The following is a 14,427-nucleotide window of genomic DNA, read 5'->3' as shown; positions in this document are numbered from 1 at the left end:
CCTCTTCCATCTGTCCATCTGTCCATCCACCCGTCCATTCCTCCCTTCATTCAACAAGTACTTTTCCAGCACTGACTATGTTCCAGATAATTGTGTTAGGTACTGGGGCCTCTGTAGTATAACAAGACAGAGAAAGTCCTTACCCACCTAAAATCTCCCTGCCCCCACTACTCATCACACTTACATCCACACATGTACACACAGAGTTACATTACAGATAGATTGATAAGTAATCTTGTTACTCTTAAAATTAATTAATTCCTGGTACAAGAACCTGAGCCCTAGGTCTTCACTGGACGAAAGTTTCCGTATTGCCAACTGTCGAAATGCACCTTTTCCTGCTTAGCTCTCAGTTCTTCCCTGGGCTGGGCCTCACCCTTCCATCTTCTCTGCTTGGCTTGCACAGTCTCCCTACCCATGTCAGGCCTCTTCTCTGGGGTCCTGTGTTCCATTAAACCAATCACACACACAGGAGGGAGAAGTGTGAAATCTTTGAACCCAAGTTGCACTGTATTTTCAGACACTTCCATTTGTCATATACTTTCATGGGACTCAATTGTCCTTGGGGGAATGACTTCCCTTGAACAAATGTGTTTGTAACCATCCAAATTTCAAATGAGCTGAGTGAGTAGGATAGAAATGTACGGGCATGCTGAAACAGAATATGTACATTTAATGGCCAAAATATTTTTCCTGAGCTTCCAGGCTCCTCTACCTGGGAATAATTTAAATACAAGGGAGAATCTGATTCCTCGTTTACTGCACAGAGTCGATTCTCACCTCGCTAAAATTAGTTTTTAAATCACTGGGTTTTATGCTTCTGTAGTGCACTTGGTCCTCTGTGACCGCACCATTACACTCACTCTTACTCCTGCTGATTATCTGTGATTATCCACCTGGTCAAGTTGTCAAGTGATTGCCATTAAATGCCTTCAAATCTGAAGTAGTTAATTAGTTCTCTAGTCATTCCCTGGATCCTGGATTTTAAGCCTCGACTGTTTTATTTCCTTTTGTACAATTGAAGCTGAGTTGCCCCCAAATGGATAAACTCATCCCCCAGGATGACTTGTGCATCTCATTCAGGATTCTGATTTTATGACATGCCTAGACAAGTCCCAAATTAATTTCAAGGCAAGAGACTTCCTGTACTTACAGTGAGGATAGATTTTCCACTTCACACAGCACTCCGAGCTACTCTATCCTGCCAACATTCCAAAGTCAGCCAAACAGAGTGAACACCATAGTTCTCTCACCTCTCTATTTTGGTTTAGTTTTTGGATGTTTTGCTAATCATACATTTCCTCAGAAGGTCAGGTGCAAAGCTCTGGAATAGAAACTTCCTCCAGAAAATTTTCTGATCCTCCCCAAATCACCCCTTCTAGCTTTGTGCTGGTTTCTAATGGAGCCACAACTTGTTTTTGCTGCTGAAAAGTATCAGACAAGAGTTATCGCCATTGTTTTTAGAAACCATTTCCCCAATGCCAAGCACAGAGGGAACTCATCAGGGGAGCCCATTATGGTAACTAACTCCTTAGTCTTATCTAAATTGATAAGATTCATGACCTTATTCATAGAAACATCAAGAAAGAAACATGACTTTAAGTATTGAATAAGCCATTGGAATTTTTCTTGGTCGACGTAAAATTAACTTACAGAAGATAATAGTTAACTGCTGTTAAGAGTTTTATTATGTCTGGAATAAATACTCTAAGAGGTTTACATATATTAACTCATTTAATACTTAACACTCTGAGCAGGTACTTTTATCACTCAGATGAGGACAGCGAAGCACAGAGAAGTTAACCTGCCTGAGGCCACGTACTGGGGGAGTGCTGTGTACCTTATACCCAGGCCTCCAGAAGACTGAACAGGATTGTAAAATGTTCATTTCTCATTTGTCTCAGTTTTAGTGTACCAACAACTAACACACAGGCCTCACTTTTGGCTATTAAAATTCTCGGAAAGGGGCTTCTCTGGTGGCACAGTGGTTAAGAATCCGCCTGCCAATGCAGGGGACATGGGTTCAAGCCCTGGTGCAGGAAGATCTCATATGCGGTGGAGCAACTAAGCCCGTGCACCACAACTACTGAGCCTGCGCTCTAGAGCCTGCAAGCCACAACTACTGAAGCCCACGCACCTAGAGCCTGTGCTCCGCAACAAGAGAAGCCACCGCAATGTGAAGCCCGTGCACCACAACAAAGAGTAGCCTCTGCTCTCTGCAACTAGAGAAAGCCTGCGTGCAGCAACGAAGACCGAATGCAGCCAAACATTAATTAATTAATTAATTAAAAAAAAACCAGATTTACCATGTGTTTTAAAAAATTATATATCAGAAATATGTAAGACTCTCTCACCATCTTTTCTGTTGTGGATAGATATTGATGGTTAATACTGAACATTTGGGAAAAGGAAATAGGGTATTCAGGATTTAAAACTAAAAACCCTCATTGCTCTGTGAATGACATTTCATTTGTCATTTTTCTAATTATTTTGCTGTCATCTAGGGACCCAAGTGAAATTTTTTAAATGTGTTGCTGCCATCCAGTGATCTAAATGAAAATAACATGCAAACTTGATTTTGTCTTATTTGCATTTTGAGTCTTTAAGTGCTACCTTAGGGGTCATTTTAAAAAAATCATTACATCTTCATATACTAAACTTGAAATTTTTAGAATTTCTAAAAATATGACATTTGCAGTTTTTCTTACTTCTCACTTATTCTTTGTCTGCTAAAATAGTGTATTTTGCTCATGTCCACAGTTCCTTTTTAATATCAAAAAAGACGGTATTAGAGGAGAAACTAAAATCTCATTAACTTTATTTATACATGGTATCTGATGTGGTTTTGGACCATATGTATTTCTTTTAGAACAATTTTATTTGTGCCAATTCTTATTTGAGTAACTGACATACTAATTTTTCACATCTATCCAAGCTTGTTTATAGTTGATCAATTTCACCCATATTTATTTAATTATGTAAATGATTATAGTTAGACACCAAAATCTTCAGTTTTACATGTTCTATGTAGAATACTTCCCATTCATCTACATAAGTATTCACTGATTGCACGTAAAGAATTTTGGATCAGTGGTTCTGAATAGTTATTTACCTCTTCATAAATATATTCTGTCTCCCCATTAAAGGGGCAGGAATTATGTACACCCTCTCAAAAGGTAGTAATGCCCTATATTCAGTAAATTCTTATTGTTGATGCCCTATTCATAGACTTTTAAGGATATAATCATCTATTATAACACACGTCATTCAAATTAGTTTCTGCCCTTTGCTGAAGTTTTAAAATATCTGAAATGATTATATCTGAAGAAAAAAAGTTGGCAAATGTGGAAACATTTTTCACCACAGCAGCTCCTAGCCATGTCCCCTCTGTAGGCTGTGTATGCCTAAAATGTAATTGTTTGGAAGACTGTGCATGATCAGGAAAATTGTCCCCCCACTGAATAAGGACACAAGTGTGGTTTCAATATTCTAATGGACATTTATAATAATTCAGCACTTTGAGTTGCAGGGAGAAGTTGAGAGGAAGTTTTAAGTTGGGTGATAATTGTGATCATTGGCAATGACTTGGATGGGGGGGGCAGGGAATATATGTTCTACTGGAAGGCTACCACCTGAAGCTAAAAGATCATTTTCCAAGGAGACCCAAACTGAATGAGATGAGCAAAAAAACAGTATTAGTTTTAATCCTGTGTTGATAAAGAAGATGAGTATTTGTCCTGGGTTCATCTATGTTCATGAAATCAAATGTTTATTTAGTGCTTATCCAGTGCCAGATACCATACTAGGCAAAAAGGGGGATGTGTACAAGATTAATGTTTGTGCCCTAATGGAGCTCATGGTCTAGGGAGATACCTTCTCTTGATTAGACATTTTCCCTTAAAACTGTTCCAGCCTGTGTAAGCTTGTGTAAGCACCATTGTAGCTAGAATTAAGTCATATGTTCCTCCACCACATAAGAGTGTACATTGGGTACATTTTTACAGTGTTCCCAGCATTACCAAGTACCCTGAGAGAATCATTTTGTGTATTACCACTAACTGATGAAAGCTCCACACCTCCTAATTTCAAGGAGTTTAATTAATACAACCAGTTTGCACTGACCAACCTGGTTTTACTTGACCCAAGTGGTAAACCATTAAGTAACATTAGCCTCCTAGGACTCTGTCACATGACTTGACTTCCAGCATTGCAGGACTCTCCTGACCCAAGACCATTTTCATTCCTTAGGGTAATTCAATTATTGCTGCCATTTTTGAAAGTAAGTTAACATATTAGCCAGTGATGTGATAAAAGATTTATCAAAGCCACTAACTGCAAAATTAGACTTTATGTCTAAAGATATTTTTGAAGGTCCCAATGTATGGATTTTTGCAGTGTTAGACTGGTGTTACCTTGATGCACACTTAAAAAAAAAATGACATAAAGGCTACAGTCTGACTTGATTCCATGCCCCTAAGTTAGCAACCATGGTACTGGTATGGACCCCAGAATCCTAAACCAACTTTGAGGTCTCTGGAAACTAGTCCACACTGTCAAATGTATGGCTACACATTCATCTTCTGGACTGCAATTTCCTTGGAAGGGCCCCAGTAATTGCTTCAGCTGCTCTACAAGGAATGTAGCTTCCAATCCAACTCAGAATTTGAGTCACTTCAGTTATAAAAAAAAACTTACAATGTTCTCCCTCCTTAAAAAATACAACACTCAACTGTTTACATTCATGTCTTTATTAGTTTTGATGATCAGTACAACTGCTTTTACTTCAAGTGCAGGCATTCACTCCTGCATGTTCTAGGAATCATTAATCCCACACTCAAATTAGAAAGATATCAGAGGCAGTTTTTATTTTAATAAGCATGCAAAGATAAAAGTAGTAAAATGAAAAATAAATGGCCCTCCTTCAGGTACAGAAAAATATTAGGATAAAGTCAACATCTTTATGAAGAAAGTGTTCAAATAATGGGTCAAATTTTTTAAAAAACTCCTAGTCTGTGTATTTTACTTTCATTGATAATCAAAACCAGGCAATCTTTACAGTAGTTTAAATGTTAATAAGTGATGGACCTCTTATTGGTTTTATTTAAAGGTTAAAACACATCATCATCTCAATTCTTGGTATCCACAGTCATTTTAATTTCTGGCTTATGCTGAATTGCTATACGATCTTCAGACACCTCTACCCCCACGTATATAATTACTCATTATTTCTTTAAGATGGATAACTCATAACATGAAAAGAGTAAACTGAAGTTCTGTGAAATTTAAGATGACACAAAAACGGTGCCCAACAGCCATTTTTCTCTACCTTTCCTCTTCCAACTCTGTTTCTTCTTCTTTGAAACCTTACTAGAAATGTTGTTTTTACAGGAAAGGTGATTATTAAAAAGGCCAAATGCTTTCATATTAGATCTTGTCAATAGTTAATTCCGGTTTCTTGGTGATCACATCTCTCATCTTCATTGCTTGGTATGGAAAAGTGAAATATACTTGGAGTAAGAAGCACCAAAAGGAGACAAGGAACCAAACTCTGCAGTGTAGGTTTCCTTTCCTGAAGAGGGCAAGCTCCAGCAGCCTCATTTGAAGGAGGCCTTCACTACCCTGCCTTTGACAGGCTGTGGAGGGCGCCAGTTCCTCACCAGGGGCACCGGGGGCTCATTTTCCGCGCTGGAGTAGAGGCTCCGCAGCTTGGCCATCTGCAAGGGGCGAGGGAAGGCTGTCAGCGTGACATTCGGACCAAGTGGACACATTAAGCATGTGACAAAGAGTTAGAAATCGCCAGCTTTCTAAACAAGCAAACTACAAAACTTGTCTCCAATGTCCAGTGAGAGTTATTTGGTTCTGAGTAACAAAAACCTTTTTTTTTTCTTTTAAATTTGTAAAAACACTTTTCTTCCTTTTATACAGGATCACCATACCCTCTGGTCAAAACCTTTTCCTCCTGAATTCTGAAACAATTATTTTAATTCGACAGATCAGTATGAAATCTATCCCTTATGTAGGAGTGGAAGACAGTGCAAACAATAAGCTCAACTGGCCCTTCATTGCATAAGTTAATGAAGTCAATTTACATGAACACTTAGAAGGGAGGCCTGAGGAGAGAGGTCCAAGGTGTTGAAAGCAGACAGACTGGAGCTGCAATCTCAGATCCTGCCCTTGGCTGTGTGATCATGAGCAAACTGCTTAACCTATCTGAGCCTCAACCTACTTAGCTGTAAAACTGGGGAACCAGTATACACCTCACAAGGATGTTCAATCCCTTCCACCAGCATCTTCTCCCCAGACCTGTATTTACCATTCCATCTCCTAAACAGGGCTCAGTATTTGGGAGTTCTCCAAATTAGCAAAGTCTAACTCATATGGATCTGTACCCTTCAGTGTTTCTAGAGCACAAACTTGGGCATTGTTCAGCATCACCACCACCTTTAAGTGTTTTTGCATTTAGCCTGGTACCCTTTGGAAGTTGAGTTTTAGAAAGTTAAACAGGCTGATCGTAATTAACCGGGGCAAACTATGAAGTCTCCCGTCGCAGAGCTGTTTGGTAAGCATCTACTGCTTTATATTTTCAGTTTAGCGTCTGTATCTCACAGAGCCCGCCGGCGACGGTAAGTCAGCGTGCTCTCAAAGCCGGCCCGCGGCCGCCGCTCACCTGTTCGTGGCTCACGGTGATCGGCTCCTTCAGCAGGAGCCACACGATGCACTCCTCGCAGGGCGGCGTGGTGAAGGAGCCGTGGTAGGTCCAGTAGTCTCGGCAGGCGGGGAACAGGCAGGACGGGTCGAAGTTCGGGAAGGGCGCCTCCTTGCCCTGGGAGACAGCGGGACCCAGCGCGGTGAGCGGGCGCATGCGCATCGCCTGCCGCAGCGTCTCACCGTTTGGGGAGAATGGATTTCAAATGCAATAGAGAAAACGGAGCTTGTGAACAAGTATGTGCCTTTCAGAAATAAAGGGCAGATGGGGAGGCCGGTTTGCATGGTATGACTTTGCCACAGCCAATTTTATTCCTTATTCACTCTAGGTAGCACTATAAATCTATCATTTCTCAAGAAAAAGGACAAACTCATTCTAAACTGTAACAGAAATATTTCATACAAGTTAATGCTGTGGTTCTCGATGATACAAAACAGGCTTGCATTTTTATTGAATATCATACTCAGAATACTTACTTTCTCTGGTGGTAAAACTATAAAGTGTTTGATTAGAACAGAAAGAATTAAAGTGAGTCTGCTAAGTAGAAGAACCTACTGTTAAGATTTAAAATATACAGGTGCCACCCAGGAGAGAAAGGGAAACACTAGGACCCAAACATTTAGTACCTCTGCATGTGTGTAAGTGTATGTGTGTGTGTGTGTGTGTGTGTGTGTGTGTGTGTTGGGAAGGGGAACACCACTCAACTTCTCTCTCAAACACTTCGTTAAAAATTTAGTTATCTGACAGGTTGACTATGAAGATTAAATAAACTTATGTATGTGAAACTGCTCTAAAAACTATAAACCATAAAAATATACATACAAATATAATAGCATTTGCTTTCATATGTATGCTTAGCATATTCATCAAACTTACTAACAGATTTTAGGTGAAAGAAATACACTTGAAAATGTAAAAAGAAAAAATTGACATACCCTGCTTTTATGTTCTGGGAGGGAAAATGATTTTTTTTACCTTCGTCTTAATTTTGTCCAGCGCATCAAGTAGCAGTTGGAACTCATGTTTCTCATGTCCTATCTGTAAAAAAAAAAAAAAAAGAAAGAGAAAACCAACAACTATATTTTTCTCTTCTCCATAATTTAGGATTGTCTTAAAAACTAATTTTAATCCATCCATCTACCACTAGTGTTTACAAATCTGTCAGAATATCTTGTACTAAGCAAAAACATAAGTTTATTCCCCCCCCAAGATTTTAGAGTATATATTTTCTGAACTAAACTTAGACTCCAGGCCTCTGAAGTACAAAACCACAAATTACATGTTGATTTACATCTATGTCCTTGACCTTCTCTGTGAAGTCAGTCTACTTTTCTTTTTAATAGAATTAGAGCTAGGATGGACTCAATGTATCTAAAACTAAACTGATTGTCTTTCTGCTCAGACCCACTCCACTTCCTGTAGTACTGTGTTCAAGCACTGAAAATGACCCAATGAATTCAGAACATAAAACAAATTAGGTCATTCAAAAAGAAAGAAGCTAGATTTTCACCTCTGGCTTAAAATCTAGATTATGTTAGCACGAAATTCATGTGTTAATGACACTAAGTCCTCTCTAAACCAAGACTGGCTCAACAACACACACATTCCATGTGCTATCTTAGCCTGGGATCATGTGAGTGGTGGCCACCCTAAGCCGAGTGGATGTCCAGCCAGGGACTCGGCATCACAGATGTTCCCAACATTGGCTTTTCTGGTTTCCCCTGCAATTGACGTGGAGTAGCAGGAAAGGGTAATGAACAATGCTGCCCTTGCCCTCACTGCCACTGAAATAAGCTCCTTCAAAGGCTCCATCTCCACTGCCCCTACACACACACCACACACATACACACACGCACACACACACACATACATCCTGCATCTTGAGAAAATTTAGAAGTGCTAGGGGTACTGAAGTATGGCAAAAGTTACTCTTCTTCTAAGGGAGAGCAAAAAATTTTGATCTGATCTTAACAGAAATATCTTGACTAGTTGAATGAATACTGAAATTCATTCCTCTCTCCCCTTTAAATAAAAGGAGGGAGTAAAACTTCAGCATTGATAAGGAACTAAACTTTGTAAAAAATATATGGTCAATTTTTACCTTACCTTCAGAAAAATGCCAACCACAGCTACTCCATCAGGTTGCTTCAGAGCACTTCCAAAACTGTTATACTTTGAATTCCAGTGAACCAAATGAAGCTGAAACCATAGAACAGAGGCTATGAGGTAAATTCCCAAAATAAGGAAATAAGTATAAAATTATTCACAATAAACCCAATAATTATACAGTCTAAGGTTGCTGAACACTCTCACAGAAGTTGACAGAATTCTAAAAATTAACATGCAATATTTTGGTAAGACTTTTAATGGTTCAAATTAAAAGTTATGATAGAATCGGTGAAAACTGAACTTTCGTTAAACCAATTCAAAATATTATTTTAGTTGTGTATAACATTAGTCCTTTTTCTGACCAAATCAAACAGTGAAACACAGAGTTATAAACAGGAATCTGCTAGCATTCTAAAGTCACAATTAACTGGGAAGTAGGAGAGGAAAAATAAGGGGACAAATTCTTACGTGTCTTCATGCCTCTCTCCTTTCAGCAACAAATGGTCTAGAACCGGGTGGTAACCTTACCTTAATAATGTTAAGGTGATAACATAGACACTAGTTAAATTAGTCAAAATTTTCACATTGCATTATATAGAATGGCAAGAGAATACAACAGTTCATGACAATTTAGAAGTATTTTATTCAAGACCAAAAGTGTGAGATAATCCCACATGTAAAGACCAAACTGCAAGCCTTGCCCACATTTGTAAGGAATATACTAAACTTTCCCCATTTGTGGGGGGAGATGTCTGGAAGGCATTCTCAATTAACTTATCCCGTCACTGGCTGTCTAGATGGGCTGTAGAGAAATGATCACAGGGAAGTACTTTGGGTCTCCTATAGTTTAGTTTAACTGTTTAGTCAAATTTAGTTAGGCTGCCTAATGATGCTGCCTAAATGAGTGTCCACAAGTGGCTCCAAGGTTTCTGTCTCAGCTCCTATGGTTGACCAGAGTCTGCCTCTGGAAGAGTTGGGCAGTACAAATGGAATTATCCTCACCTCCAGGGCATATGTCACCCCTTATAGGCTTGGCTTTATACAGAGAACATGCAGGAGGCTTGTCTTATTTCCTTGTAATTTGGTGCCTTCCTTTAATGGGTTAACTGGAACAGAGAGTAGTATTTGTTCATATTAAATTGTGTGTATCTGTATCTAGCTATCTCTGTATAAGTACATATGTACATATAAAAACATACACACACATATGCACACCCTTCATTAAGAGACTAGAGCATGAGCATTAGCCAGAATTACTAAGTGCTATTTTTAAAGCACCACAGTCTTGTAACAGAGGCAGCTTAGAGCACTGGGCAGGATGATGAACTATGAAGCCAATCAGCATAAGGTAGAGCACAGGTCTAGCACTCATGCGCTGTGTGACTTTGTTATGTAACCTCCTGTGCCTCAGTTTCCTTGTCTGTAGCCCATCTCATAGTGTGCTGAGAGGATCAAATGAATTAGTACTTGTAGGCACTTAATAAGTATTAGCTACCATTATCTTTTCAGTGCCAGTCAGGTCCCTGGCTTTTTAAACATTATTATTATTAAGCTGCTATCCAATTTCTAAATACAACCTTGAAATTCTTCACGCATGACACTAACTCACCTACACTCTCTTAACTGTCTAACCTAGAATGTTTGGCAGCTTCAGTTTATGCTAAACTATTGCAGCTCTTTTCATAACTACAGACTTGAAGCAAACGCATTGGATGCTATTCTGTCATTATTGTTGTTTTCAGTTTTCACTGGGTGAGATCCAGAGTAGGTAACGGCAATTCCTCCTACCTCCGCTGCGTACTTGACTCCATCCACGCTGTGCTCAGAGCCGTGATCATCCGAGGAGCCCCAGTGAAGATGAAACTGGCGAAGCCGGTAGGGTGCAGTGAGAGGACCACCTCTCAGCACTGTGATTCAGAGAAGCTAGGTCAGCAGTGAACTCACACTTCTTTTACGGAGCCCTGCTTTAAACAGCCCTTATAGTCTAAGCTTTATGGGCTGGGCTGATGGTGCCATTCCCAAGCACACTGGCCTCTTTCTCACAAAGTCAAGTCTTGGGATATATCAAAATAAACGCTTTCTCTTCTCTGTCCTTCTGATTTTGTTGCTTGTTTGATTATTTTTTAAATGTCAATTTAACATGTATGAAAATAAAATTAAAACAGGAGATGGGCAATGAAAACAAGCAAAGCACAGGTCTGTTGTGTGGGTGCATTGGAGAGAACAGGATAGCTGAGAGCCAGGCAGACTTAGGTTCCAATCCCGGCCCCACCCCTTGCTAGTTGTGGGATCTCAGGCAAATTGCTAAACTCCTCTGAACCCATTTCTGCATCTCTCTGAAGGTGATAATAATACTGACCTTTCAGAGCTGCTGTGAGGATTAAATGAGATTAAGGGCTTTAAACTGCTCATCACAGTGCCCAGCACAGTCATCACTGAACAAATGTGAATTCCTTCTCCATGTCTTGCCTCACTACACTTTTCTTTAGTACTACAGGCAAGAGCTCTCATCCATGTCTAATTCAGACTGTGTTTACTCAAATGAGATGAAATGGAAAATTCAGAAGTTTCCCAGGGAATCAATCAATGTGGGCTCCTAAACAAGATGATTCTCCATAGCATGAATGTGAGTTTGCTGTCCAAATACCCCAACCTGGCACTTAACTTGGTTCCACTTCATTCAGCCTGGGGAGTGATTTAGAAGTTCAAATATTTTCTAAAGGATATTGGAAACTATACAGAAACCCTAAAATCAAAATTTAGCAACATAAGCTAGATCAAAATAAAATTCAGAGTGTAGCTGTTCTAGAAAAGATTGGCCAACTGTTGGTGCTGAAATGGCACACTGAAAGCCATAGTATAGGTCTAAAACAATAGAACAAGGCTTGTATAAGCTTGGTCATGTAGGAATGAGTGGTTTGATTAACTGCATTTTTTTCTATCCAACCACTAGAAACAGTTATCATTTGGTCATATGAGTCTAATTTATTAGGATGAATTATATGAAATTGTCAATAGTCAATCATTTTTGCTTACAAAAAGTCATTTTCATGTGATCCAACCTAACAGATGCTGTTTAATTTTGTTACTAATCCTTCAGAATGGAACTTGATTTAAATGGAGAAGAGAAAAAAAGTAGCAGATACCAACGAGATTATTGTTTAAGAAAATATATTTTTATGATATTCCTTACCTGGAACCTGCTAGTAGGTAGAAATTATAACTATTACTCTTTAGCTACAACATCATTGAGAATATTCATTCCTATACATCAGTAAGGATAATTTTAATTTTTTTACAAATGTGGTTATAGGAAAATGTATTACTGTATATCAAGCACCAAAATGCTAAAGGTAGATTCTTACTTCATTCACAGTGAAATAAAGCATTTCTAATTAGCCTTCTTTTATTTCATTGATTTGCTTAATAGTGTAGGTGAAATAAAGAGATTTTTTTTTAAACATGAGATTTTTCATTTTCACACAAATACAAATCACAACTCAAGGAGAAATTGTCAGATTCTTCAAAAACACTCACCAAAATGTTTAGTCAGATGAACCCCACTGAAGCATTGAAGGCAAGTCTTCTTGATTCATACAGTGGGTCTACTCTCTCCCCTGGATTGGCCCCTACCCACACAGCAGAGGAAGAGGGTACCTACTTGGTTTCTTTGCTATGTTCCTTGCTCTGTAGAATGGAATCTGTGCCACTTTGGGGACTGGGAGCCTTGCTCTCCAGGCCTTGGTTAGGAAGCAGAAAACCCCTCAGGTGTAGACCATCAGAGCCTGAAGAACACTCATTTGGACTCATTACCATCACCTCCCTATCAAGCTTCATTTCAGGAATGCATTGCCAACTTTTAGCTTGGGCATGGGGCCATTTTGTAGCAGCCTGGGTGACCAGCATTAGAGAGTGAGACATCCCTCTTCTATGTATAAACATAATTCTTCAAGACTAGAGCAAAGTTAAATGTCATCTCCTTTTTCAGAGAAGAAGTGCACCCCGCTTCCCACCAATTCTGTTGCTGTGTCATAAATCACATTTTGCCAATATGGACGTTGAAAATGGTCACGTGTCTCTACCTAAGTGTGATACTTACTTGACCTGTCATAAGTATCATCAAACACAACCCTGCAGGTCTTCCCATTGTTCAGGATGGTCTTGGCAGAGCCGGGGTCATAAGATGCTGACCATGGCTTCAGGGAAGAGTCGTGCTTGATGTCTTTAGTGTGCAATTCAATGGGCGACTGGTTGTCTCCCTTGGCAATCGGGTAAAGTTCATGCCAGTGGTCAGGACCTGGGAAATCAAATTGAAGGGATTTATTTATTTGGTGGCACAATCCAAGCCCTCTAAGTGACTAAACCAACAAAATACACAGAGGCTAGCCAGTGATTATGAAAAGGTCTTGTATATCAGATTGGGCAATACAAGGCTTAGTGTTTAAGACCTGTTCATAGTTTTGTTAATAGTGTTCCTGGAGACTGTATTTAACTCCGTGTATTTCCTCAAATTTTCCATGTATTTGCTCAAATATAGCCTCAGAGCCTTATTTTTGAAGTGGACTTCATCACGTTTTACCAATGCCATCTTCTGTCATATAGCTGGAATAAAATAACACTGACCCTAAGTAGATTTCAGAGCATATCCATATTCCTTTTCCCATGGGTAGGCAAGAGCTGCAGGCAGAGCAGCTTAGACCAATACCAGGCTCAGAGAGGTTAAGTGCTTGCCCAATACATGGAGAAGGGGACAGTGAGAACTGGCCCTCGGTGGTCTGACTTCTCCGTCAGAGGCACTGTGATCTGGGCTAGTTACCGAACCTCTCTGCGCTTGAGTTTCCTCCAATGGGAATAATAACAGCTCCACACCACGGAGAACTAAATCAGATATAAAGTAAAAGGGTCAGCAGTGTTTGGCACTCAGGAAGTGCTCGGTAAATGTTAGTTTCCATCGACTCCACCGCACTTGCTGGAGTTGCGCACTTTCTGAGCAGCACCATCCCGGACTGACCGGGAGCCGCTGCCCACACTCACCGTTGTGGTCGGCGTAGCCCCACTCCTTGGCCATGGTCGTTTTCTTGGGCACTGGACGGCTGCTGCCTTCTCTCCTCCGCCGTGCCGGGTCCCTGCGAGCCCTCACCTTTTATATAGGTCCCCCCACACTTGCATGGCCTTATTAGGTCAGCGACGGTGGGGTGGGGGGCTAAACAGGATTGGGGTGGTATTTGGGAGGCGGAGTGGGAAAGCCAATGAATTCCAAGAGCTGGACAGCTGTCGGGGTGGGGGGAGATGGGCGGAGGGCATCCTTCCCCTTTCTCCCCTCCCCCTCCCCTCCCCTCCCCTCCCCCTCCCCTCCCCTCCCCTCCCCCTCCCCTCCCCTCCCCTCCCCTCCCCCTCCCCTCCCCTCCCCTCCCCTCCCCTCCCCTCCCCTCCCCTCTCCGGGGAAGCGCTTCTCCTGGCCCTTCTATTCCTCCCTCCCGGCTCCTAAAGCTGCACGGCTCTCTAACCCCGCGCGCCGCTGTGCAGAAATACCGGCGACTTTCGCCTCCTCCTCTCCTCCCTCCCTCCCTCCCTCCCTCCTCCAAGCTTTTTTTTTTTTTTTTTGGTAAGGG

At 40.7% G+C, this 14,427-nt stretch overlaps 1 protein-coding gene across 1 annotated transcript; it reads right to left on the bottom strand.

The window, feature by feature from the left end:
* Nucleotides 1-4,732: 4,732 nt before the first annotated feature.
* Nucleotides 4,733-14,072, bottom strand: CA3 (carbonic anhydrase 3). The gene is made up of 7 exons (XM_060127786.1): nt 13,850-14,072; nt 12,915-13,112; nt 10,604-10,722; nt 8,813-8,905; nt 7,682-7,744; nt 6,668-6,823; nt 4,733-5,714 (listed from the first exon to the last, which is right to left on the bottom strand). The coding sequence occupies exons 1-7, from the start codon at nt 13,881-13,883 to the stop codon at nt 5,595-5,597; spliced, it is 783 nt and encodes a 260-aa protein (XP_059983769.1). The 5' UTR covers nt 13,884-14,072; the 3' UTR covers nt 4,733-5,594.
* Between the last annotated feature and the right edge of the window lie 355 nt (nt 14,073-14,427).

The sequence above is a fragment of the Lagenorhynchus albirostris genome, chromosome 17, assembly GCF_949774975.1.
Source record: "Lagenorhynchus albirostris chromosome 17, mLagAlb1.1, whole genome shotgun sequence".
NCBI lineage: Eukaryota > Metazoa > Chordata > Mammalia > Artiodactyla > Delphinidae > Lagenorhynchus > Lagenorhynchus albirostris.
This window is presented reverse-complemented; position numbering and strand designations above follow the sequence as displayed.

Coding starts and splice junctions, on each gene's coding strand:
- CA3 (XM_060127786.1), bottom strand. CDS start 13,883: ATGGCCAAGGAGTGGGGCTACGCCGACCACAACG. Junction 13,113..13,849: donor GGGCTACGCCGACCACAACG/GTGAGTGTGGGC, acceptor TTGATTTCCCAG/GTCCTGACCACTGGCATGAA. Junction 7,745..8,812: donor TGGTTGGCATTTTTCTGAAG/GTAAGGTAAAAA, acceptor TTTTTTTTACAG/ATAGGACATGAGAAACATGA.